Source organism: Leucopleurus acutus, assembly GCF_964270905.1.
Source record: "Leucopleurus acutus genome assembly, chromosome: 12".
NCBI lineage: Eukaryota > Metazoa > Chordata > Mammalia > Artiodactyla > Delphinidae > Leucopleurus > Leucopleurus acutus.
The window spans coordinates 58,528,304-58,554,884 of record NC_139154.1 but is presented as its reverse complement, the minus strand read 5'-3'; the positions used below and the strand labels follow the sequence as shown (position 1 = coordinate 58,554,884).

Below are 26,581 nucleotides of genomic sequence, written 5' to 3'. Positions count from 1 at the left end.
GGGGGGGGGGGGGTGATGGGCAGCTTAGTGAGAGTCAGGTGGCAAATGAAATTTTGACTTGAATCCATCTCCTGGCAGTCCTAGAAAGTCCAGGAATCCATCTTTGGGGTTATTTCCCCATTTCCTAACTGGATAGTGGAAATAGGTGCACTAGCAAATGGAACAAGAGCCACTTGGCTCTGATCCAAGGAATGAAGGCTGCTATGGTGGGAGGAGCCTAGTAGAAGCGTCTGGCATGCTGTTTCTTTACCAAAATAGAAAACTGAAAGCAATACTGCAGATTTGGGGACGAATGTAGATTAGTGCTACCATTAGATACTTTGGAGAGACATAGAGGAGCATGTTGCCTGTGACACATCCTCTCTAACACTCCTGTCTCCTCAAAACTTTGGATTTCTTCCTCCTCATTTTACCAATGAATTTCTGGCATTGCAACTTCATTTGGCACAGGCAACCATTTAGTCCAGGTTCCAATCAACCAATGCAGCAATCACCAAATGCAGCGATCAACCAGTGCAGCAGTCAAACCAGTGCAGCAGTCAATCAGACTCACTCCTAGCTGCTCCAGGGAGTTTACTGAAACCAGGCTCGCTAATAAGTGAGCCCATACTGTTATGATCCACCCAGGTCTGAAATCTTGTTTCCTTCTCTCTGGTCCTACACTTATGAAATCCATTTCCACATACATTCTCCAGTATAAATTAGCATAATTGTATAGTTCTTTTTGCTGTGTAAATCTTCTCTCCCTCTCTTTGACTTTGTAATAGCCCCCTTGGGATATGCTGGGATCTGACTTTAGTCAAGTTTGAAGACCTTGACGGGTAGCAGGGAAAGGAGCCTTGAGGAGAATTGGCAGCACCCCCATGCAACACAGCTGCCTCAAGTGAGATCATTAGGGGGGTCCTCAACAAGGCAAAAGCAGCCTCATCACATAAGCTCGGGGGCTACTTCACATGAGAAGAGACCTTTGGCAGGAAGTTGGGATGCTCTTAGTTCTATGAATACTCCCAAAGTGCCACATTTCAATTCTCGAAGTATCTCTCTCAGTTAATTAACTGAGAAATTAATTAACCTCACATAAATTCAACCTGTGTTGTCATTTAGCACCCTGCAGGACTGTTCTCGGCGTCCGATTTTTCAGTCATCTCAGGGTAATTCCAATGGTCAATGGAGTGAGTCTTAAAAATACAAGAAATAAGGGCAACCATTGAAACTTCTGGTTTCCTAACTGTGCCTTGAACCAAAATATCAAAGCCCTAAAGCTGTCCTTTTGTTTTTTCTTTAATTTTTCCAGTGAAGTGAGAAACAGCCGGCCCAGCCCACTTTTCTTTTATTACTTTCCCATATGTTCCCATATTGTTCAATCACATTCAGTCCAGCAAAGCCCTGCCCTGAATAGGCACTTCATTCCAGATGACCACAGGTGATTATGTAAATAATTGGTTCATCACTGGGTGCCCATTTACCAGTGTTCCAGCCACTAATGGTAATTAGATCCCCCTGCCTTCAGACCCAGCTAAGTCAGATAGCCTACATTCCCAAGGCCTTGACTTTGTTTCCCATACCCACTTCTGGTATCATATTCTGAACTAGTCAGGATTCAACTACAGAATTCACTCTAGCTAGTTAAAGCAAAAGGGGATTGATTACAGGGTGTTAGTTTATACAGTTTCTGAGAGTGCCAGCGAAGGAAGCTTAGTTGAGGACCTATTAGGTACCCGTTACTGTTCTAGGCCCCGGAGCTACAATAATGGACAAGGTAAAGCCCTTACAGAGTTACAAGCCTTTGGAGAACAATAAAGCACACTGAGGGATTAGAGAATGCCTGATGAGGGGCGTAGGTGGAACAATAAAAACAAAGCTTTGGAGGTCTGTTCAGGGAATAGCAGAGGCTAACTGGGCCAGAGTGGAGGTCGGTGGGAATGTGATAGGAGATGCGGGTGGGGAGAGTTAATAGAAGTGAAATCATTAAGAGGCTGGCAGGCCACAGTAAAGGTTGGATTTTATTCTAGGATAACAAAGGTTTACAGAGAAGGACTCAATTCATCTTGGGTGCTGATAATGAAATCAAGTTTTCCATGTCAAGTTATATAACAAACTAAAACAAAGATAATGAGCTCTGATGTCAGCGCCAGGATTCCCCTGAATGGCTAAGAGAGCAGCCTCTGAGTGACCCAGTCTGAATTCCCTGACCCTGTCACCCTTACTAACCCCTACAGGCTTGAACCAGAATGTCTAGTTTTTGCTTTCAGGCCTTCACTATTCCAGTATTTGTTTGTGCACTCACCAAAGTATACTATTTAAACACAGAGTATCAGTTGGTTTCTACAGAAGGTTTTATTTCACTCCAGAGTGCCTTGAAAAATGCTGAGTGTGGCTGAATAATGTTGCAACGCTCTACCTTTCTGGAATGAACACTGTGTGAATCTGTATTCTCTTTGATAACTATCTCCTCTTCCTAAGATCAGCGGTATTTGTTTGTAGTTGTTATTTTGTATAAATGTTGTTTTGCCTAAAATGGAATCTGCCTTCTTGGAATCTGAGATCACGGAAGGATTCTGTTTTGAACCGAAGCCATGACTCTTCCTGTGGGGTGCCCTTAAATACCCCTCTTTCGCAACAATAGCTGGGGAGTTTCTTAGGACATTTCTTCATGCCTAACTCGGTGTTACTAACACTAGTAACCAGGGTTCTGCCAGTCTCTGAACCCTTGGCCCTACCTGGTTTCCCAGTTCCAGTACTGGATCCTGGTGCCTAGAGTCCGTGGACCAGCACAAGCGTTCTGTTTCTACATGAACAGGGCCATGTGTTACTCTTGCCAGTTCCTCTCAGGATTTTTTTTTTTTTTTTTTTTTGGCTGCGATGGGTCTTCATTGCTACGCGCGGTCTTTCTCTAGTTGCGACACGCGGACTTCTCATTGCGGTGGCTTCTCTTGTTGCAGAGCGCGGGCTCTAGGCGCGTGGGCTCGGTAGTGGTGGCTCGCGGGCTCTAGGGCGCAGGCTCAGTAGTTGTGGCGCACAGGCTTAGTTGCTCCACAGCATGTGGGATCCTCCCGGACCAGGGCTCAAACCCGTGTCCCCTGCATTGGCAGGCGGATTCCTAACCACTGTGCCACCAGGGAAGCCCTCCTCCCAAGACTGAGATCCACTCCCTTCCCTCCACCTCTACCAGCCTCATCTAAACCACTAGATCTCACCTGGATTATTAAATTAGCCTCCGAATTAACCTCCCTGTATCCACTCTGCCCCAGAAATCCATTCTCTATATATGTCACTTGCCTTCTTGAGTCCTTTCAATGACTTCCCTTTGAACTTAGAGTAAAGTGCAAATTCCTGACCCAGATTGAGAAGGCCCTCTGGGGTCTGGCCCCCGCCAGCCTCAGCAACTTCACTCATGCTTTAGCCACACTGGTGGCCACACTCCCAGCTCTTTCTCACCTCAGGGCCTCTCCCCATCCTCTTCAGGCTCTTTGTGTCTTTGCACTGGGTGTCAGCCCCATCTACTCACCTCGTCTGACCCCAGACCCTCATATCCTGAACCTATGTTTTAATACCCAGGCTCTTAAGGGATAGACTTCTCAATAAACTTGTGAGGTATTATTCCAGGAAAAGTGAAAGCACAAATAACTTGCCCAAGGTTATAAAACTAGGAAGCAGCACGGCTGGGGTTTGAACTCTGTGCACAAATGGCTGTACTATTCCTTCTGCCTCATTAAAAAAATATAAATAATGTAGTCTCAGGCTTGGCTCTTAGGTAAAGGAGGGAGAGGATAAAGTTATACCAGAATTCAGTATAGGAAATAAAAACCACTCTAGACATTTTAAGTGGAAAGGGACTTAATACTGAGAATTAGGTGCTTTCACAATACTGAGAAGAGCTAGAGTCAAAAGGCTGCCACCAGATCACTGATGCCAAGGGCTTGACACCGTCACTGTGATCTGAGATGGGGAAACTGCTCTGAGCAAAATACCTCCATTCAGTGGTTGCTATTTCTTGGTGTTTACTCAGACCTAACATGTCTTGTCACTGGTGCCACACCTGCGTCACACACAGGCCAGCCCACTGTTCTGCAAGACCAGCTCCATCTGCACGATAATGAGTTCAGTTTTTAAAACGTGATCTAAACACATGATTTAAATATCCAAATATGATAAAATATTAAAACTGAGTGATGGGAGTGTTTGGAATATTAGGTAATTTTACATTTTTTAATCAAAAAATCCTTACAGTAGAACATTTAGTGAAAAAAAAAATCTTGTGTTTTCAGATTTTTGAAAATATGCCAACAACAACCTCATCTCTGCGAAGAGGGCTGAAAAGCAAACAACACACTGAGAAAGATATTTACAGCATCTATGTAGACTCTGATATACATTGAGTCTTCATAAATCAATTTAAAGAAGAGTAACTAGACCAATCGAAAAGCAATAAAGGGCATGAACAGAAAATACACAAAAGGAGAGAAGTTTAATGTTCAATAATGTGAAAATTAAAATCATTAGTAATTAATGAAATTAATGAAAACCAAAGTGAGATATCTTTTTATTTTAACCACAGCTTGGCAAACATAACACTGGCAAAACGGAATGTTGGCAAGACAATGAGGAGATAGGGACTCAAGTGCACAGATGCTTGGTGGGCGTGTAAATATGTACAACCTTGCTTAGTGAGGGTAGTTTGGCCATATGTAACTGTGAAGGCATCATCCTGGGACAGTGATGTGAGCAATGGAAAGACATCAACAGAAAAGTTAAAGGGAATGTAATTGCTGCAATTTATAGAAATGGTTACACAAAATACACTAAGTACTCCCAGACAGAATACAAGTTGCCCAGATCCCCAATTCCCCAATGGAAAACACTCCCCAATATTTTCCACAGAGTGAGGAATCTTCAGGGGCAAGAAGCTCCCAGCCTCCCATTCTCAAGGGCCCTTTATTCTCCCCAGCCTCCCCTGGCTGTGTACCTGCCTGCTTACCAGGCATAGGAAACTGTTATAAAACAACCCTGGCACATGCTTGAGTGTTTACCACCAATGTGAATTGGATGAATTGAAGGTCAACCTTCAAGAATGTCTTTTTTCCTGCAAAACCAAGTCTCAGGTCTACCTGAAGTTCATACTTGCAGGATCAAAATGTAACATGTGCCTACCATAGGTCCCAGAAATCCCACTTCTAGAACTTACCTTAAAAAGATAACTGCACAACTTCCATAGATGGATGAGTAGATATTCACTGAAGCATTGCTTCTAGAAATGAAAATCGTGTCAGGCCTAATTGCTCATCAATGGGGACTAACTAAGTAAATTATGATACATCCATATAATGAAATCCTTGGCCACTGAAATATATGTATACATATTAGTATCTGTACCTCAATGCATAGGATGTTTCTGAAAGAGGCAGGGGAAGTTGCAGAGGATGAAATGATTGGCAAGGCAGGTATGAGAGAATTCTTCATAGATATTCTTTTAACTTTAAAAATATTGAACCATATGAATGTATTTAAATATTAAAAGGTAACTGCAGAGAGAGGGAGAGAAACAGAGATTCCTAAAGGGACAGTCACTATAAGTTACAGCAATTATTTTGAGCTAGCAAGATTTGAGTCAACACTTTTTATTTCTTTACTTTTCTATATTTGAATTCTCATGATAAGCATGGATCATTTTTACAGATGTAAAAATTTCAAATTACAAAGCAAAAATTATATAACCAAAAGAAAAAGTAGTAAAGCAATTTTCGTTAAAACATTAAAAAAAAAAAATTTCCCAGGGCTTCCCTGGTGGCACAGTGGTTGAGGGTCCGCCTGCCGATGCAGGGGACACGGGTTTGTGCCCCGGTCCGGGAGGATCCCACGTGACGCGGGGCGGCTGGGCCCGTGGGCCATGGCCGCTGGGCCTGCGCGTCCGGAGCCTGTGCTCCGCAACGGGAGAGGCCACAGCGGTGAGAGGCCTGCGTACCGCAAAAAAAAAAAAAAAAAAAATTTCCCAGACTCCCTTTGCGCTGCATCCTTTGGCCATGACAAGCCCCGCCCATTGCATTTCTATTCCCAGTTCTGCTGCTGAAACCCTATCATAGGAGTTTTCATTTCCTTTTTTGTTTTTTCCCCCAGAGTTGCTGATGGAATGATCAAAAGTGTGTTATGACAAACACTTCAAGCTCTTAACTTCTGTCATAGACATAACGTAAGTAACATTTTCTAACGTATTTGCTGATTTCTTCATGATGACTCTTCTACTTAGCTCAGGGGTCTATTTGAAGAGCTAATGCCAAAGGGAAAATAAGGACCAAAAGAGCCAAACAAAAGAAAGTTACAGAATATGAGGAAAAGTAATGCATGATTCATGGCCCTTTTCCAATTTCTGTAAGAATCGAATTACTCCTTCCTTATAAATTAAAAGTTTGTATAAACTTAATGTTTCTTTTTGCCGCAATACTGATTCCTATAATTATTTTTAAATTGGATTAAAATAAGTTTTCAGGATATCAGAGGTGTAACCCTCCATGGCACTTGATTTTGTTTTGTTTTTAATGTCTCTTAAGTCTTTTATTCTATAGCAGTCCCCCTTCCCCTACCTTTTTTTTCCCCATCATTAATTTTTTACAGCCATGGGTATCAAACTTAAGCATGCATCAAAATCACCAGGAGGTCTTGTTAAGACACATTTTGCTGGGCCCATTCCCAGAGTTTCTGATTCAGTAGGTCTGGGATAGGACCTGAGAATTGACATTTCTAACAGTTTCCCAGTTGATACTGAAGCTGCTGGTCCTCGAGCCACACTTTGACTACTCCTGTGTTATAGAAATCATTTTGGCCGATTGCTTCCTATGTGTTACTTAACTTGTTCTTTCACCTGTATTTGCTATAAATTGGTGTTTATATCCAGAGGTTTGATCATACTCAGGTTCAGTTTTTTAGACAGGAATGCTTCACATATAGTGCTGTACACTTATTGCATCAGCATCATGAGGCATATATTATGTCTGGTTGTCTTTCCCACTTTTGATTGCCTTAAAATAGATTAGTGGGTTCAGGAGGTGTTCATTTGATCCCCTCCATTATCACTTTCCCTGTCAATCTTTTTTTTTTTTTTTTTTCCCAGTACGCAGGCCTCTCACAGTTGTGGCCTCTCCCGTTGCGGAGCACAGGCTCCGGACGCGCAGGCTCAGCGGCCATGGCTCATGGGCCTAGCATGCGGGATCTTCCCGGACCGGGACACGAACCCGTGTCCCCTGCATCGGCAGGCGGACTCTCAACCACTGCACCACCAGGGAAGCCCCCCGTCAATCTTTTATTTCGTTTTAGCATTCATAGATAATTATTACCTCTCTCCAGGATTTCATTAGGGTTAAAAGGTGGTGATTTTCTAATTCTATTATTCCTTCTGCATTTGTTAATTGGAATTCTATGGAGAAGAATTTACCATCATGGACTCTGGCTACTGTAAAGTACAGTAAGATAAATATGTGATTATTCCCTTTGTTTGTCAGTACTCAAGAGTGATGAGCCAGTGTGTTAGCAGCCTCCAAGAGTGAATAATGAAGGGTTTTGGGGAGGTGTAGGGTATCGTCATAAACGAATGGATTTTATGTATTTGATGTGTTTCATTCCTCTGCAATAATTGTTCTCTCTGATGTTCAAATCTTAGGCCAGTGGGAGCTTCTTTAAGTAGGCTCTTGGGTGCTTTTGCTATAATGATAGTTTTTAAAAAATAACTCTAGACCTTTTGCGTTGGTGCCTACACGGAGGCAGTGTTGAGGCAAGGATACAGACTACCATATGGTCAATTTTGATGCCAGCAGAATATCTATCATAGTAGTCTAGGATTGCTGAAAAAGAGTACAGGATCATGGAACTAAATTTCAATTATTAGGGAAAGCTTCCTTTAGCTTTAAGAAAGTCAGTGAAGTTTTGTTTGTTTGTTTTGTTAGGATAAGTCAGAAGCTTTTATTTTCTATTGATAGAGTATAGAGGGATATTGTCCACAAGATACATAAACCTGTTTTTCATGATGCAAATTGTACTTTCAAATAATTACTAAAGATAATGCTGAATTGAATCCACATCTCTGTTGCTTTTCACCATGCTCTGAGAGGTATTCAAGTTCACCTAAGTTTGTTGCTAGAGTTTTATGGGTAATTAAAATGATTTTTTAAAAATTCGTTTTACCGTGTTGTACATTATCCCTATATAATCAGACATTTTCCTGTGTACTGATTATAAGCTTGAATACAGTGTCTGTGGCTGATTTATCTTTGTATCGCTTTAGCCTAGCATGGATCTTTTTATATAAAAGGTGCTCAGGAAACATTTATTGAATAACTGGATGAAGGAAGGAATGAATGAGTGGGTCAATCAATCAACTTACCTACCTGATTACTACTTACTATTTCCAGTAGACCCAAACATTATTGTAGCTCAATGCAACTGCCACCATTTCTTTCTCTGCTTGGAACAACACGTTCTGTACCTTAAACTTTGAAATATTGAAAACCTCCAGTTTATAATCTATGGCCTTTATTAAAAATGGATAATTTTTCAGACAAAATTTCTTCCTCCAACGTGGAAATTACTTCTGAACTCTGGTTATCCCATTTTCTTATGCTGTGGTAAGCTTTTATGTATCTTTTTTTTTTTTTAACAAACCTATTGTCTAAAATGCACACAGAGGAAAAAAAATCTAAATCATATGTAAGTTGTTACAATACTACATCGAAAACCTTTATACTCTCCTTATTTTAAAGGAGCCCTCATGATACTCTCAAAGAATAGAAAAGGCAGTCTGACCCAAGTGGTGTTGCTGAAGATTCCCAGCTTTCAACCTGTGGTGACCATGACTACCTTTTCATCTCTAGAGTGGTGATCCTAGCAAGAAAGGAAGGTTACGGTAGTAAGGGATTAAGGCCTTGCTACTCAAAGTGTGGTTTGTAGAGATCACCTGAGAGCTCATTAGAAATGCAGGTTCTCAGGCCCGTTCAGCTCTGACTCAGAATCTGCATTTTAACAAGATCGCCAGGTGATTCATGTGCACATTAAATTTTGAGAAGCACTGGACTTATGAAAATACCTACTCATTTTGTTCTTTTTTTACCCTATAATATGGCTAGATTGAGGTAACTAAAGTGACCATTTAGCATCATTGTCAACTCATGAATTTTTATATATTTGACGTATCGATTAGAGAAAAACAACTTCATGTCTGGGAATTCCCTGGAGGTCCAGTGGTTAGAACTCTGTGCTTTCACTGCCGTGGGCCCGGGTTTGATCCTTGGTTAGGGAACTAAGATCCTGCAAGCCACACGGCACAGCCAAAAAAAAAAAAGGAACTTCATGTCAAAATGACAAAATTACAGTGACTTCCAAAATACGAGTATGTCTGGCTGTAACATCCATCATCATCTTGTTGATATCAATGACTTAGTTGTCAGGGAGGAGGTTCCTTTCCTCTCTCATTATGAGTATCCATCCGTAAGGCTCAAAGAACAACCTTCTCAGATGTCCATTCAGGCTATATAAAGAAGCAGCTTCTAGTAGGGAAGCTTCTGGAGATGATTCCTAAAATTAAGGGTCAGGTTTAAAATACCATGAATACCTCTTCTTGCTGGCTTTTGAGATTGTAAAAATGAGATTGCGCATCAGCTGCAATAACCCAGTTTAAGCAATGTTTGCTAAAAGCTGTGTATGATACCCAAGTTTATCAAAGTGTTTTGGTTACACTGACTTGCAAGTTATTGCTCTTAGGTGGAAAATAAGCTGATTGCGAGAGGCATTACAGAGTTTGCACTGAGTGCAGCTTTGCAGTGGAGAAAGTGAATGCTGTATGTCTAAGCATCTTCTGTTCTCCACACTCTGCTTCTTACTGTTCCAGTGATTTTTACTCTCTTTTTCTTTCTTCTATTATATAATACTCCATCTATCCTTTTTTTTGTGGTACGCGGGCCTCTCACTGTTGTGGCCTCTCCCGTTGCGGAGCACAGGCTCCGGACGCGCAGGCTCAGCGGCCATGGCTCACGGGCCCAGCCGCTCTGCAGCATGTGGGATCTTCCCAGACAAGGGCACGAACCCGCTGTAGCTTCTTATTTGTAGCTTCTCTTACCTGCATTACACTAAAAATTTTTTCAGATTCTTTGGGACATAATCAATACTTCATTGCCTTTGTATGTTTTGGTTGGAAAATAAGTAGCTGTAAATTTCACATGGATTTGCATATTTAAATAGGCCAATAGACAGGTATCAATGTAAGTCCATTTACTTAGTAATGACACATATAGTACAGAAATTTTAGAATCCGATGCAAACTCACCTGAGGGATATAACCTATTCTTATTAAATCACTAATTATTATAGGTGAATATGATGCAAAGTGTTAATCCAGTTTTCATAAATGTGTTGCTTTAAAAGGTAGGATGAAAACTATGCTGGCTTATATTATAACAATGTATTTTTAAAAATTAATATCTAGGGCCTTAGGACTTTTAAGAGGCCTTAAAAAGTTTCTTCTAACTGCTGGTTGTACAAATTATGAGACAGTTGACAGTAATTGAGACAATACAAACAAGCTTCTAGTACCAGTGCCGTTTTTGTGACCCAAAATGAATTTAGGGTTCAACATTTTCTCTTTTTAGATAGCTATTATAGAAGAAAAAAAATTATTTCAAAATTGTCAATTTGACAGGAATACTTCAAGAGACTGACAGCACAACAGAGAAGTGAGGCAGAAAGAGCTGATTGTTGTGGTACTTAATCTGGAGACCGTCGGTAGCCACCTGCAATCACAGGATTGTTGCAAGGATGAACTAATTCATGTAGAAGTGCTCTGAAAAGTTCAGAGTTCTGCATGAGGGCTGAGCTGTACAAGAAGAGCAACATCATTTTTATCTACGTGCTTGTTTGGAGGGAGGATAACCTGGAAAGCTAAAGTTCTGAAGAATAGGGCCTGAGTTGTTTTCTCCTGGGGCATCCACAGCATGGAATAGCCATTTCTGGACTAATAGTGAGTGGGGCTCACTCAGCCCACCTTCACCCACACCCCCAGCTAAGCCCTCTCACATCCAGGAAGGAGCACCTGCTTCACTCAGGGTCCTGGGGTGTTGCAGCAAGCTGTAAGCTCTCCACACATAGAGGACTCGGAGGGGAGAATGCCTCCCGCTGGTGACCCGCTCTCCCAGGGGCAACTCCAACAGCATCCTGTGGTCACGTTTCAGGAAAGCTGTTAATGGTTGCAGATTAGTTGGGGATACTCATCCCCTCGGGCCGAATATTTGGTATCTCTTGTTAATAGGTGACCGTTACATCCCAGCTTGCCCAGGACAGTTGTGGGCTGTTGTCCTCGCGTAGTAATTAATAGAACTCCCTTTCACACATCCTTAATAGAGCTGGATGATAAATAAGATGGTCACTCTAATGAATTTTGTTTTTGCTGTCATTCAAACGTTTTTCCAGTTTCTCCAATCTGCAATATTTGTGCAACCTGCATTGTGATTCTTGGGGGGCAGCCGTTCTTATTAGGAGCACTCTGAGTGTTACCTCGTTCAGGGTTACCTCATACTTGATTTACAAGGTTGTGTTAATTACTGCTGTACAACAGAGTGACTCCGTTATACATATATATATATTCTTTTTTTATATCCTTTTCCATTATGGTTTATCATAGGATATTAAATATAGTTCTCTGTGCTATACAGTAGGACCTTGTCTCATTCAGGGTTTTACCTCTTACTGTTTAAATAGGGCTCAGTAAAAAGTGGAAAAAATAATTATGTGATACTGCCTTCTCAAAAATATTTTTTTCAGTTTTCCTATCCAATAATTATTTTAATTTCTTTCCTAATATAGCAACTTTTTTTTCTTTTGGTATAAGATTTACAAATGAAAAAAATGGCAATTTAAGTTTTTAGAAAAATGGAGGAAAACCATATTTGTGTTTATCTCACAGGCTTTGTTTATCATATAAACTAATAGTTAAATGTTCATTATGCTTCGTTGTCTTGATGACTCGGGGAAATAATTAAATATTTTCTTACAGTGTATTCACAGAGATGTAAAACCTGAAAATATTCTAATAACTAAGCAAGGAATAATCAAGATCTGTGACTTTGGGTTTGCACGAATTCTGAGTAAGTAGCAGTTTTTTACTAACTTATCCAATTCAGATGATTATGAAATGATACAATTAAAATTCTTACTTTAGATACTGAATGTATGCTGATTGTTATATTGTTATTATTCAAAAAGGGAAATTTCACTGTAACCTTTTAGTCAGTACATCAGTTCACACTTCACCTCCATCCAATCAACTACAATTTATTGGATGTCACATTTATGTACTTTGCCCCATAGGAAAGGAAAAGAACTACAAGATGCATTTCTGGTCTTCATGCACTTATAATCTGAAGTAAAAGAAACAAAAGAATAATACAAGATGACAGGCAATAAAGTACTAAAGCGAAAGGGCAGATGGTTCCCTGGAGGGAGATATTAACGTGGTCTAGAGTGGTTGGGAAAAACTTCTTGGAGCTGATGAGACTAGGAGAGTAAACAGAAAATGACAGAGAGGATTCAGAGACAGTGCTGAGAAAAAAGAAGTCATCCCAGAGAGGGAGGAACCAAGGGAAAGGGGGACAAATAATGACGTCTCCTTGAATCTAGAGCTGTGCAGCAGGCAAAAAACATGTATTAACAACAGATACACTGCACGGGGGGCATACACATAATCAATATCCTGATAGGACCCAAACACAGGTGACTTGACAATGCATTGGGAGGCTGGTTTATACTTGAAGTTCACTGTAGAAATTCTCCCTACCCCCTCGCCCCGGTCCTCTCTTTTTAGGATTATATAGATGTTAACTAGCTAAGGTACCTTTGGAAATTGAATTTTTTTTAATTGAAGTATATAGTTGATTTACAATATTATGTTAGTTTCAGGTGTACAGTATAGGGATTCAGTATTTTTGCAGATTATACTCCATTATAAGTTATTACAAGACAACTGGTGTGATTCCCTGTACTGTACAGCATATTGCTTATCTATTTTATACATAGTATGGGGAAGGTGAATTTACTATCTGAGTACTGTTTACTCGATTAGTGCCTCACTGCATGAACTGTTAGGAGTATCGTGGTTTCTGAGAATTACTAAAGCTGATCTGAATGCCTGACTGCTCTTGGGAGTGGCTCCTCTCTTGGGAGAATGTGACCCACCTGATTTGACTGATGCATTTGCAGTTCCAGGAGATGCCTACACTGATTATGTTGCTACAAGATGGTACCGAGCTCCTGAACTTCTTCTTTTTTTTTTTAACGTCTTTATTGGAGTATAATTGCTTTACAATGGTGTGTTAGTTTCTGCTCTATAACAAAGTGAATCAGTTATACATATACATATGTTCCCATATTTCTTCCCTCTTGCATCTCCCTCCCTCTCACCCTCCCTATCCAACCCCTCCAGGCGGTCACAAAGCACCAAGCTGATCTCCCTGTGCTATGCGGCTGCTTCCCACTAGCTATCTGCCTTACGTTTGGTAGTATATATATGTCCATGCCTCTCTCTCGCTTTGTCACAGCTCACCCTTCCCCCTCCCCATATCCTCAAGTCCGTTCTCCAGTAGGTCTGTGTCTTTATTCCTGTCTTACCTCTAGGTTCTTCATGACATTTTTTTTCTTAAATTCCATATATATGTGTTAGCATACGGTATTTGTCTTTCTCTTTCTGACTTACTTCACTCTGTATGACAGACTATAGGTCTATCCACCTCATTACAAATAGCTCAATTTCGTTTCTTTTTATGGCTGAGTAATATTCCATTGTATATATGTGCCACATCTTCTTTATCCATTCATCCGATGATGGGCACTTAGGTTGTTTAAATCTCCAGGCTATTGTAAATAGAGCGGCAATGAACATTTTGGTACATGACTCCTTTTGAATTGTGGTTTTCTCAGGGTATATGTCCAGTAGTGGGATTGCTGGGTCATATGGTAGTTCTATTTGTAGTTTTTTAAGGAACCTCCATACTGTTCTCCATAGTGGCTGAACCAATTCACATTCCCACCAGCAGTGCAAGAGTGTTGCCTTTTCTCCACACCCTCTCCAGCATTTATTGTTTCTAGATTTTTTGATGATGGCCATTCTGACTGGTGTGAGATGATATCTCACTGTAGTTTTGATTTGCATTTCTCTAATGATTAATGATGTTGAGCATTCTTTCATGTGTTTGTTGGCAGTCTGTATATCTTCTTCGGAGAAATGTCTATTTAGGTCTTCTGCCCATTTTTGGATTGGGTTGTTTGTTTTTTTGTCATTGAGCTGCTTGTAAATTTTGGAAATTAATCCTTTGTCAGTTGCTTCATTTGCAAATATTTTCTCCCATTCTGAGGGTTGTCTTTTGGTCTTGTTTATGGTTTCCTTTGCTGTGCAAAAGCTTTGAAGTTTCATTAGGTCCCATCTGTTTATTTTTGTTTTTATTTCCATTTCTCTAGGAGGTGGGTCAAAAAGGGTCTTGCTGTGATGTATGTCATAGAGTGTTCTGCCTATGTTTTCCTCTAAGAGTTTGATAGTTTCTGGCCTTACATTTAGGTCTTTAATCCATTTTGAGCTTATTTTTGTGTATGGTGTTAGGGAGTGATCTAATCTCATACTTTTACATGTACCTGTCCAGTTTTCCCAGCACCACTTATTGAAGAGGCTGTCCTTTCTCCACTGTACATTCCTGCCCCTCCTGAACTTCTTGTGGTAGATACCCACTATGGTTCTTCAGTCGACGTATGGGCTACCGGTTGCGTTTTTGCAGAGCTCCTGACAGGCCAGCCACTGTGGCCTGGAAAATCAGATGTGGACCAACTGTATCTGATAATCAGAACACTGGGCATAAGTTGCATTTTATGGCTTACAGAGTTGCTAAAGTGTTATAGTAGTGGTATGTCACTGTAATGAACAATAAGACCTTTCTTTCTTCTCCAAAGTGCTACTCAGGATGGCTGGTCTGGGTTGTAGCCAAAGCCCAACCCTTTTCTCAATGTGTAGAGCCATAACTTCTGTCAGTGAGGAGTTTTCAGATGCCTTTCCAAGTCAAGTCAATTAGCCGTGGAATAAACTATACATTTACTTACCTTATCAGCCTAAGATAGGGCTAAGGGTATGAGTCAGCTGCATAGAGCTTACTCTAAAGATATTTACTCAGATGCACTTTCTGTCCTCTGTGAAGGAGGAATTTTCCCCTTTCCTCTAGCACGGGGGTCAGCAAACTTTTTCTATAAAGGGCCAAATGGCAAATATTTTAGGTTTTGCAGGCTATACAGCCTCTGTTGCCACTCCTCAAATCCGCTTCTTTACACTTAAGAATTTACAAATTACTTTCACACACACCATCTCTTTCAGTCTTAAGAAAAGCCCATTAAGGACATTATAACATTTTTCATTGTGCCTGGTTTTACCAATGAGGAAACTGAGGCTCTGGGAGCTTCCATGAGTGGCCTAAAGTCCTACAACTAGTTAAGTGCAGAATAAGAATGGACTCAAATGCTCTCTTTCATGAGCTTTCATCACGATGCAGCGTCCTCAGCACTTGTCTACTTCCACCTGATTGGAAGAGAACGTAACCCAAAAGATCAGCTGCAGCTTTACGCCAGCAGCATGGATGCAAACAAAGTGATGGGTGTTTATTAATCCCTTCCCATAGGCTCTCCTGGCAGCATGGCTGCTGGGCAGGGGAACTACTGCTGTCTGGTCTGATGCAATTCCCTGTGTGGTCCCAACACATTCTGCTGGAGAATTCCGCAGCATGAAAAGTGTGGGGTAGAGTATCACTACAGGCCACACCTTAAGCTTCTGCTGTTTAATTGATTTCCTGCAAGGTTGTGGAAATTTACATTAGGCAGATGTTAGACAGACGAATCTGAATCCTGGGTCTGTCACCTAATGACCGTGTGACTTTAGACAGCTGATCAAACCTCTGCGCCTCATTCTCTGACTGGGACAGTATAAATGAAAAATAGCAACGATTGTGCGATGGTTATGAGATTAAATGGGAGCATATGTGTAAAGCCCTCCAGACCACTTGCTTACTTCCTCCTCTGGTGGCGGCTGAATGGCAGACCAAACCATGTGTGGCAAAGAGAGTTCCTTGGGAGCATTGACCTTACCTGAGAAGGTATGTTTTTGCAATGACCCATTCCTCCCAAATGTGGAGGGAATGATCAGGCTCAGTATTTCTTTCACATCTGGACCTCAGAAGTTAACCATTTAAGCATTATGTTACTTTTAGTAAATTTTTCATGAGTTATGTGGTTTGTATTTAACAGGAAAACTAATCCCAAGACATCAATCTATCTTTAAAAGTAACCCATTTTTCCATGGCATCAGTATTCCTGAACCAGAAGATATGGTAAATTGCTCGATTCTGGTGTTCTGTTATTTGTGTTGCTACTTTCTTTAAAGGGGTACTTGTTTCTTCTTTAATGTTTGTGCTTTGGGCTCCTGTTTTCCTTATGACACACTGACACAGGTCAAAAAAACTATGTAAAAACTACATAAAATGAACCAGGAGAATGCTTTAAAAGTTTACTTGCCCTATGTATTCAAAGATTAATTCAATTTTAAATTTGGAAGTGAAAGTATGCTTAGTTCCTTCATAAATACCGTGATCCTTTTATTTTTTTATTTTATTTTATTTTATTTTTTTGCGGTACGTGGGCCTTTCACTGTTGTGGCCTCTCCTGTTGCGGAGCACAGGCTCCGGACACACAGGCTCAGCGGCCATGGCTCACGGGCCCAGCCGCTCCGCGGCATGTGGGATCTTCCCGGACCGGGGCACGAACCCGTGTTCCCTGCATCGGCAGGCGGACTCTCAACCACTGCGCCACCAGGGAAGCCCCCATGATCCTTTTAATCAAAACACTCTGGTACCTTGCCCTGAAATAATTATTTTCTCATAAACAGTACTTACCATAGTTGTCTCTATTTTGAAAAAAAAATGCATTCTCTATTTTCTTCAGCTTCTGAAACAAAGCTCAAATCAATAGAAACTATTTTTTCACAACATATATTTCCACATGGAAGGTCATTCCACAAAATGATCCTCGTTGTATCCAAATCAAAACTGCAAACCACAATGATCACCTCTACACTCTTTCTGTGGTCTTTGCCTTTTTGTGGGAACCTACCAATGACTACTTGACCCTCTTACTCTCTGTAGTCATTGATTTCCTGTCTGTGTTACCTAAGTTTGGGCTATGATCTTTAAAACTCTGTATGATCTAGATTCTGCCTGTAGAATGAAAGGACGGTCAGGGGAAGCCTGTGCCACGCTCCAGCTGTGCTGGAGGTGGGGAGAGTCTGCTAAGCCAGGTCATGATTTATGGCACCTGTGAACCATCAGATTAAGGTGGTCCCAACTTCTGTAAACACCCTGTTCATCTTAAATTTATTTCGTATAATACCTTGATTTATGTACTGGATTTCTTTTTTAGTATATTTGTTAAGGCTTTTAACAAATACAATAAGAGGTTAAAAGTTGAATTACAAGTCTAGAGGTTGAATTACAAAAGATTATTTATATAACATGTTTGATTTAAAGACTAAAATACAACAAATTCACATGTACCTGCTGCCTAGTTAAGGAAGGAGAATATTGCCATTGACTTGGAAGCTTCTCACTCCCCATGTACCCTTCCTCAATCCCATTCTCTTCCCCCCTTACTATTCTGAATATTGTGTTCATCATTCTGTTGCTTTCCGTAGTGCTCTTAATTATGCAGCTCAGTGTATTTGCATTAATGCTCAAAGCATTTCTGTAAGTAGATCAGGCATCCCTATAAGTAGATATTAGGGTACTGTTGTAGGATTTCAGAAGGGGACATTTAGCACGAACATTTACCAAACACTAATTGCAAAACACCGTGAAGTTAATAGCTTCAGTTTTTCCCAATACACTATACAGTAGTGTAAAATTATGTAAAAATATGAATTTAAAAAATCTTCAAAATCTAACCTACTAGGGGGTCTTTCTCCAAAGTATTCTTAATGCTAATATATTTAAAATATCCATTACTTTGTTGTTAGGTAACATTGAAATGCTTTACTTTGTTTTTTAGGAAAGTCTTGAAGAAAAGTTCTCAGATGTGCATCCTGTGGCTTTGAATTTCATGAAGGTACCTAAGCATCAATTATAACCATTATTGACTGCAAGTCATAATGATTGAAGCTGGTAACTCTAGGCGGGGTGGACAGTAGGGCAAATAATGCCAAGGTAAAAATGTAGTCATTGAAACAGTTAAGGAACTGTAAAATAATTACAGTTAAAGGAACATCAGTGGTTTAAACAGTAATCTTTCTAACATATCCATTAAAATTAGTAGAAGATGAAAGAGTATAATTAAGGTCTGCCATGATGAAGACCATACTTCTGCATTCATTAGGAAATTTGACTGTTAAGTCAGTATATTCAAGACTATGGAAATTTATGAGGATAAATGTACTCCTTAAATTTGAAGATCAAGAATTGTGCTGTAGGGCTTCCCTGGTGGCGCAGTGGTTGAGAGTCTGCCTGCCGATGCAGGGGACACGGGTTCGTGCCCCGGTCCAGGAGGATCCCACGTGCTGCGGAGTGGCTGGGCCTGTGAGCCATGGCCGCTGAGCCTGCGCATCCGGAGCCTGTGCTCCGCAGCGGGAGAGGCCACAACAGTGAGAGGCCCGTGTACCGCAAAAAAAAACAAAAAAAACCAAAAAAACGAATTGTGCTGTAGAGGGAAGAGATATGGGGATATATGTATATGTATAGCTGATTCACTTTGCTATAAAGCAGAAACTAACACACCATTGTAAAGCAATTATACTCCAATAAAGATGTTAAAAATAAATAAAATAAAAATTTTAAAAATAAAAAGAACTGTGCTGTCCAATATGGTAGCCACTAGTTACATGTTACTATTGAGCACTTGAAATATGGCTGATTAGAATTGAGATGTACTATATTTCTATGAAAATTACTTTAAAAAAGAATATAAAATATTTCATTAATAGTTTTTAAAATATTACTTGTTGAACTGATAACATTTTGGATACACTGGATCAACTAAAATTTTAAATTGCTTTCTAAAAAAATCAGTAGAAGATCAGGCAAAATCAGAACCATGCAGACACCAAATATAGCCCCTGTACCAGGGCCAAAAGAGATAGTCAAACAAAGGACCAATTCTAATAAAAAGCAGAAGAAACTCATCTATGACCAGTTTGCCATTCATGCTTGACCAACTGAGGCCATGCTAGAAAGTGTGCCTCTTCCATTCAGTGTGGACGCTGAAAGCCTTTAGTGGTATAGGGATGGAGATACTAGTATGAGTATCTATCTTTAACAACCAATTAAGTTATATTTATAGCAATGACTTCCATACCACTGATCAGAATGACTACTCATCAGAATGAGCTTTTTAAAAATATACATTCCAATAAATAACCTCAGATTTACAGAAGCAGAATCTCTATGAATAGGACCTTGGAATTTGTATCGTTAAGCCTCCCCCTAGGTGATTATGATAAGCAGCCCGGTTTGAAACTCTTCTGATCTAGAAAGTAGAGCCATCTGGATGACCTAGAGTCAACTTTGTAGACCAGCCTTTGTGCTAGCGCTGGTCACTACCCAGGTGCTATCCAGGGTGCTGGATTCCTTCAGTATGAGTCCCCCTGAGACTCAGAGGCCGACACCTCTGAGCTCTCAGACTGCCCTTACCACTGCTCCACTGGACCTCACCTGTCTTCTACCTGTCTCACTGCTCTGACTTGCCCTAACCCAGCACTCTGCAGGCCCTGTCCTGGAAGTCTAATTCTCCAACCTTGTTCTGGACAGGTTGTTCTGACCCGCCTGCAATTTAGCAACCCCCCGGGGGGGTTGGTGGAGGGTAGGTCAAGCCCTGTAAGCCCAATCCATTCTCAGGTGCCTTCTCAAACTTGAACAGGTATTAGATTCACCCTGAAGGCTTGTTAAACACAGATTGCTGGGCCCCACCCCCAGTGCTTTTGATTCAATAGGCCTGGGGTTGGACCAAAGAATTTGTATTTCTAGCAAGTTCCCAGGTGATGCTGATGTAGCTGGCCTAGGGACCACATTTTGTGGAGCCCTACAAACTATTTGCTTTGACAAGTGATAAAGAAATGTCATTGATGAAATGCACCTGACCTACATTTACCCCCTTTGAGACATTGAATGTTCATCAAATCTACCGTCAAAAGACTTTGAAAGGGCAAAAGAAGAGCAATTCCAGTTATTAACAAGTTCCAAGTACTGGATAATATACAAACTTGAAGATTGTCTAAACTCGTATTTGCTCTACCAAGTTATTATTCAGAGTTTTTGGGCACAGTAACAAAACAGGCTCCTCTTTTAATATCTTCTTTGCTCTTCCCGTCTTCCATAGGAGTGTCTGAGTATGAATCCAGATGACAGGTTAACTTGTGCCCAACTCCTGGAGAGCCCCTACTTTGATTCTTTTCAAGAGGACCAAATTAAAAGAAAAGCATGTAATGAAGGAAGAAACAGAAGATGTCAGCAGGTATCTCCATTCAAAAGTTAAAGTGCTGTAAAAATGATTCTTTATTTTCCTTCTCTACCTTTCAAAGTGAGACTAGGCGGGCACCAAGATCTTCTCTTTGCACTGGTTTAGTTGTATTTGTTTGTCTAATAAATATTGGTGATTGATGTCATAAAACTATGAAAATATACAGATTGTCACAAAATCTTATTCCAAGTACACTTAAGTTATTGCACAATTCTTTTCTTACACTGATTCAATATCCCCCCTGCCAGGTCATGTACCCAAAACACAACAGTTTCAAACAAGTAAGCCCCAATTACAGCAGAACTGAGTTTGACCAGCGTTATGGAAGAATCCCGGTACCTTCTGTAGCCTCCAGATGCCCAGTAAAGGAAACTTGACTCTTCTGTCTTTTCACCCGTGGCAGGCACCTTAGTCTGCCTTTCCTAGGCTTTTCTGGTAGCCAAGGACAACTCTGGACAGATACAAAGAGCTGAAACTCAGATACCTGAGAACCAAGTCCTGTCCTAAAATGTTCCAATATTATAGAATAATACAGTGAATATAAAGACGAACACTGATTCTGTAGCTTATTAGGCAACTACCATTTACTTGCAAAACTCTGAAGTTAAAACATAAACTCCATGAAAGTAGGTTTCTTTGAGGTTGGATTTTTTTTCTCCTCACCTATATCCCCAGCACCTAAAACAATATCTGTTACATCAAAGTTACTTAATAAATATTATCCAAATAAATAAGTAGGTGAACATTGCTTATTAATAAGCCAAGATGGTAATTTTCCATTTTTCAGAAACTGACAATTGTCACATTTTGCGTTTGCTTAATCCTCCACCTCTGATCTACTTTTTTGTTCATTTATCTTCTCATTAGCATCTTTACCATAAAGGAAGAAAGTGGTCTCTTTCAATAGTTAAAATAGAAGTTTGTTGGGAGAGAAAGATGTATCCAAAATCTTTATCCAAAATAAAAATCCAAATTTGTATTACGTAGGTCATTTTACCTTTAACTGTTCAAGTTACATGTTTGCAAGTTAAGCCCAATAGAGTTTACTTAAATAACCAAAAAATTAGGGTTTGTTTAAAAGTCTGAGGCAGCAATTTGAAATACAGTGTGAATTTTGTGTAAAAGCACTGTCCCCTCAAAAACATCTCACCAACTTCCCCAGCTTTGTCCTCAGAGGGTGGATGGCGGCCCTGATCCATCCTGCATCTTGGTCCCTGATCCACTTTCCACCACGCTCACCTCCAGGTGGGTGAGGACGCTGCTCTCCCTTTAAGTCTCCAGTTCACAGCTGTGCTACCCTTTAATACTTTGTGGTCCAGCTGATACAGATCAGGGACTTTACAGAAGGCCTTCCCAAAGACCCAAGACAACAGAAGGAAAAGAAACACCAAGAGCAGCATGCACCTAGAGAATGTCATTTACAAAGACGATGTCATGTTCTCCGTGCTTAGCCATCTGCATCCTGTCCATCTCCATGTACTAGTCCCACCAGAGCCCTCACCACGAGACCATGACTAGCCGCCTCCCTCCTCCAGGTGAAGTCCATAGAGAGCAAGGCCAAGAGAAAGACAGGGATGTCTTTCAAGTTCTGGTTTTCTTTCTGAGGATACACCTCTTTCCTAGACATTTTACCATATCAGAAAATAAACTAAAAATTCAGAAAGATCTTTTCATATAGTGTGGTTTCACTTTGTAAGTTCAAATTTCTACCTAGATCTTAGTTTCTATATCTCTGAGTGGATAACCAGCAATTTCCCGAAGACTAAATATTGTTTAAAGTTGATAGTAAAGAGGTTTTAAATCTTTGCTGTTCTGCCAGTATCCTAAAATTAATATCCAAAATTAAAATTTTGAGATGGGTAGAATGTAGACTCTTAGAATTATTGTTTAATAGCTGGTGGACATCTATCTTTTAAACCCTGACTAGACACTCATAAATGAGTTTATTGAAATAAATCATAGTACATCTCTGAGAATCCTAGAATAAATCATAGAAACAAATTTTCAAGTATCAGAGAATCACAATTTTTTGAAAAAGTAACCCTGTTTAATTTTAAAAATTGATGTCTTTTGACATCTTTGCACCATGTGTATCCTTTTTGTTTTACCACCTTTAAATCAAACTGTACCAATAGGAATTATTTTCAATTTACTTTCCTATTTTTGTCTTGTTCTGCTATTAGAATCAACTGTTGCGTCTCATACCAGGAAGCCACATCTCCCCCACACCTGATGGAAGAAAACAAGTCTTCCAGTTAAAATTCGATCATCTTCCAAACATTTAGTTCTTTCAAGTGGAAAGTAATTTAATAGGTACACATTTTTGTACCAGAGGAATAGGGATTCTCAGTGTTTCAAATGCAAATGAGCCATATGAAAATTAAGATGCTTTCTAGAATTGTTTTGCTCTGATCATTACTGATTCCTCTGCCCATGCTTTTAACATGCCAACTTTATCTTTTAGAACATTTTCTTTAAATGTTACAAAGTCTGAACCTGCACATATGGAGGAGACATTTTCAATTTCATCAGAGCAGCCCCTCTTGAAGCAATGTGTATCGAGAATTTGTGAGCTTATACTTTGATTTATGAGAAAGATTTACATTTATCATCTTGCTTCAGCTGACCACATACTGTCTTAGAGCAGTATCAAATAGCTTGCCTAGCTGTTGTTTGTGTAAGGAATAGCATTATGTTTCTGCATTTTAATTCACTCTTATTGTAACCAGGTCTGTTGAGTAATGCTGGTGTTTTATTTTGTGTTTTTTTATTGGTGTAGTAAGGGAACCTTGAAATGTCATCTAGGTTTATCCCTTAATTCCAGGGCAGACTCTACTTTCTCTGTCTCATAAGACATTGACAATTCTATTTTTAAAGCTAGCTAGAGAACATGCCATACATTTACATAGAAAATAGTGGATGAACTGCAAGGAATCACCATCCTTGTGACATCATGCCCTAGGGTGATTGACTGCTGACTCTATTGCTCTCCTTTGGTGCATCACGGTTCCTTATCCTTTTCTCCTCCTGACTAAATCATCTCAGTACCTAAACCTGTCCTCCAGGGTGTATTTTCTGCATTGTCAACACTCTCTTCCAAACATTTGCATCCATAGCCTCTATAAACTTGTGCAGCCCTACACTCGGGCATCATGGTCAGGTCAAGTTTGTAAACACGAGAGCAGGAAGATTATCATTCAATTAACTTATTTTGTGTCTCTTATCCAAAAAGACACAGACAAACAAAACACCTCAATAAGTAAGCTGAGGGCTTCCCTGGTGGCGCAGTGGTTGAGAGTCCGCCTGCCGATGCAGGGGCCGCGGGTTCGAGCCCCAGTCCGGGAAGATCCCACATGCCGCGGAGCGGCTGGGCCCGTGAGCCATAGCTGCTGAGCCTGCACGTCCGGAGCCTGTGCTCTGAAACGGGAGAGGCCACAACAGTGACAGGCCTGCGTACCGCAAAAAATAAAAAAAATAAGTGAGCTGAATTTATGTTGGGATATTTTCCCAAGTAAACTTGACACACACATACATACATACATATATGTAAATATATGTTTATAATTATAAATTTTGAAGCATCATAGTAAGATGCCTTTTATCCTGGACATCTAAAAATGATACAGACTGTTTGAAAGTACTTTTAGTTTGCTAGCAAGGAACTCATGTAAAATAATAATAGCATGAGGCTGTCTATCATCACTGTCTGGCTTAAGGCACAAAATAGTGATGTCTCTATCAATAAATATTAAGATTATTTCATTAAATTTTTTCTGCTCCTGGGTTTGGCATGCTTACCTGAACATTGTCAGATTTTGTGAATTATGCATAATTCCAGAAATTCCTTGTGTTTGGCACCAAGGCACCAAGCATAAATTGTTATTAGGAAAACACAGTTCCACCTTACGTTCATCTCTAAAAGTCTGTTGCACATATAAATATGGCTCTGTAAACTTCCAGAGAGTCTCATTCAGTTACTTGGGTGCATCTCTCTTTTTTTTTTTTTTCGGTACGCGGGCCTCTCACTGTTGTGGCCTCTCCCGTTGCGGAGCACAGGCTCCGGACGCACAGGCTCAGCGGCCACGGCTCACAGGCCCAGCCGCTCCACGGCATGTGGGATCTTCCTGGACCGGGGCACGAACCCATTGTCCCCTGCATCGACAGGCGAACTCTCAACCACTGCGCCACCAGGGAAGCCCAGGGTGCATCTCTTTATTAAGGAATTATGGCATCTAAACAATAGTTTCTTGCTCACTGGAAGGATATTTTAAGTGGGCTTATTTAGCCATTTAACGTACTCAGTGTGAATATAAGCTGCTAGGGTCTTCTTTATTTTCATCTTTTTATCAGAATGTGCCTCTTCAGATTTGTATGTTTCTTGCATTTTTAATAAGATGATACCAAAGGTGCAAGGGCAATGAGAAATAAAAGATAAAAGACAACATTGATTAAAGGTTTCTTTTTAGCTTTCATAGTGCTTTTATCATTGAAGCCTTCTTATTGCCAAACCACGCGTGCTGCTCCAGCTCTCCTAAATGCATATACACATGTAGACTATATATATATATATATTGGGTTGGCCAAAAGTTTGTTTGGGTTTTTCCATAACATCTGACGAAAAAACCAGAAGGAACTTTTTGGCCAATCCAATAAAATATATATATATACACACACACATACACAAACATATATGCAGGTATTAAGAAGACAGCACAAGACTCCATTATCCATTTTATAACTGTGCTTCAAACAACAGTGGAGTTTTGGACAGGGGTTGGTAGGGTGACTGTCTTCCCTTAATTTTTGCTTACATTTAAGAATCAATTCAAACTAGCATTTCTCTCAATTTTTTTCCTTAGACAAATCCATCGTTTAGGTATCACTGAGGAGAGGAGAGGGGAAAGCATCTAATGCTTAGAAAAAAGTTCCGGTGCAGTCATATTAGCTTGAAGAAAAGGAATCTTCTGCTGACATTTGCATACTTATCTCTCCCTGGGTGGCCCAGGCCCCGGAGCACTACAGCTGCCTGTATCACTCAGGGGCACATGTCTCAAAGTGAGACTCCTTTCGAAGTGCGTATTTCTCACCTCGGTACTTCACAAATTCCCTCGCATTTCTCAGCCACATGGAAGACAGTTGCACTTGTGCCCAAATTAAGTAATGACTTTTGTAAAAGTTATCCTCAGCAAATAGGCTTGCCCCAGGCTCTGTGCAGAGGCTCATGCGATTCTATAACCATGCGTTTCCTTTTACAGTCTTGCACAGTTTCTGGCTTACCTGGGACTTGTCTCACCCGTGCCAGCTTCCAGGCTTTTTAATTTATTTATAGAGCTCTTTCCTGGTGCTGTCCAAATGCTACACTGTCATGGTGAGTGACGCCACCTAAATACTCCTTTTCTCCACCTCAGTGAGACCTCTTGGCTCCCTGGTTTCCTCAGACTTCCCACACACGTGTATCTGGGAATCTCTAAGCTGCTTGCTTGCTTTTTCTTTTTCTTTCTTTCTTTCTTTCTTTCTTTCTTTCTTTCTTTCTTTCTTTCTTCCTTCCTTCCTTCCTTCCTCCCTCCCTCCCTCCCTCCCTCCCTCCCTCCCTCCCTCTCTCCCTCCCTCCCTTCCTTCCCTCCCTTCCTCCCTTCTTTCTTTTTCCCTTTTCTTTCTTTCTTTCTTTCTTTCTTTCTTTCTTTCTTTCTTTCTTTCTTTCTTTCTTTCTTTCTTTCTTTCCTCCTTCCTTCCTTTCCTCCCTCCCTCCCTCCATTCCTTCTTTCTTTTTTCCTTTCTTTCTTTCTTTCACAGAGCACTTTACAGAGAATTAAAAGTGCAGACCTTACTTATTCTTAGTACTCCTGCTTCTTTCGGGGGTGGGGGGGAAGGAAGTGCGCCGTAGAAAGGACATTTGATTCAGCTTGTGTCAGCCCCGTAGGCCTGTTTGCTCAGACTCTGTCTTTGGTCTCTGTTTCAGTCCCGGTGTTACCTGAATGTGATTGTTCTGACTTGCTGCAATCACGAAGCCCTTGAGGGGTCACTT

The 26,581-nt window shown here is 40.5% G+C and overlaps 1 protein-coding gene across 1 annotated transcript in view; it reads left to right on the top strand.

The window, feature by feature from the left end:
• CDKL4 (cyclin dependent kinase like 4) overlaps positions 1-22,841 on the top strand; it is a gene marked incomplete at both ends in the record, with an annotated part of 30,958 nt that extends 8,117 nt beyond the window's left edge. The window contains 9 exon segments of the mRNA XM_082851279.1: positions 6,115-6,145; positions 6,149-6,187; positions 12,029-12,119; positions 13,231-13,299; positions 14,742-14,870; positions 16,306-16,388; positions 18,097-18,153; positions 20,416-20,550; positions 22,740-22,841. Of these exon segments, the coding sequence (XP_082707405.1) occupies positions 6,115-6,145; positions 6,149-6,187; positions 12,029-12,119; positions 13,231-13,299; positions 14,742-14,870; positions 16,306-16,388; positions 18,097-18,153; positions 20,416-20,550; positions 22,740-22,841 (736 nt within the window).
• Positions 22,842-26,581: the final 3,740 nt, after the last annotated feature.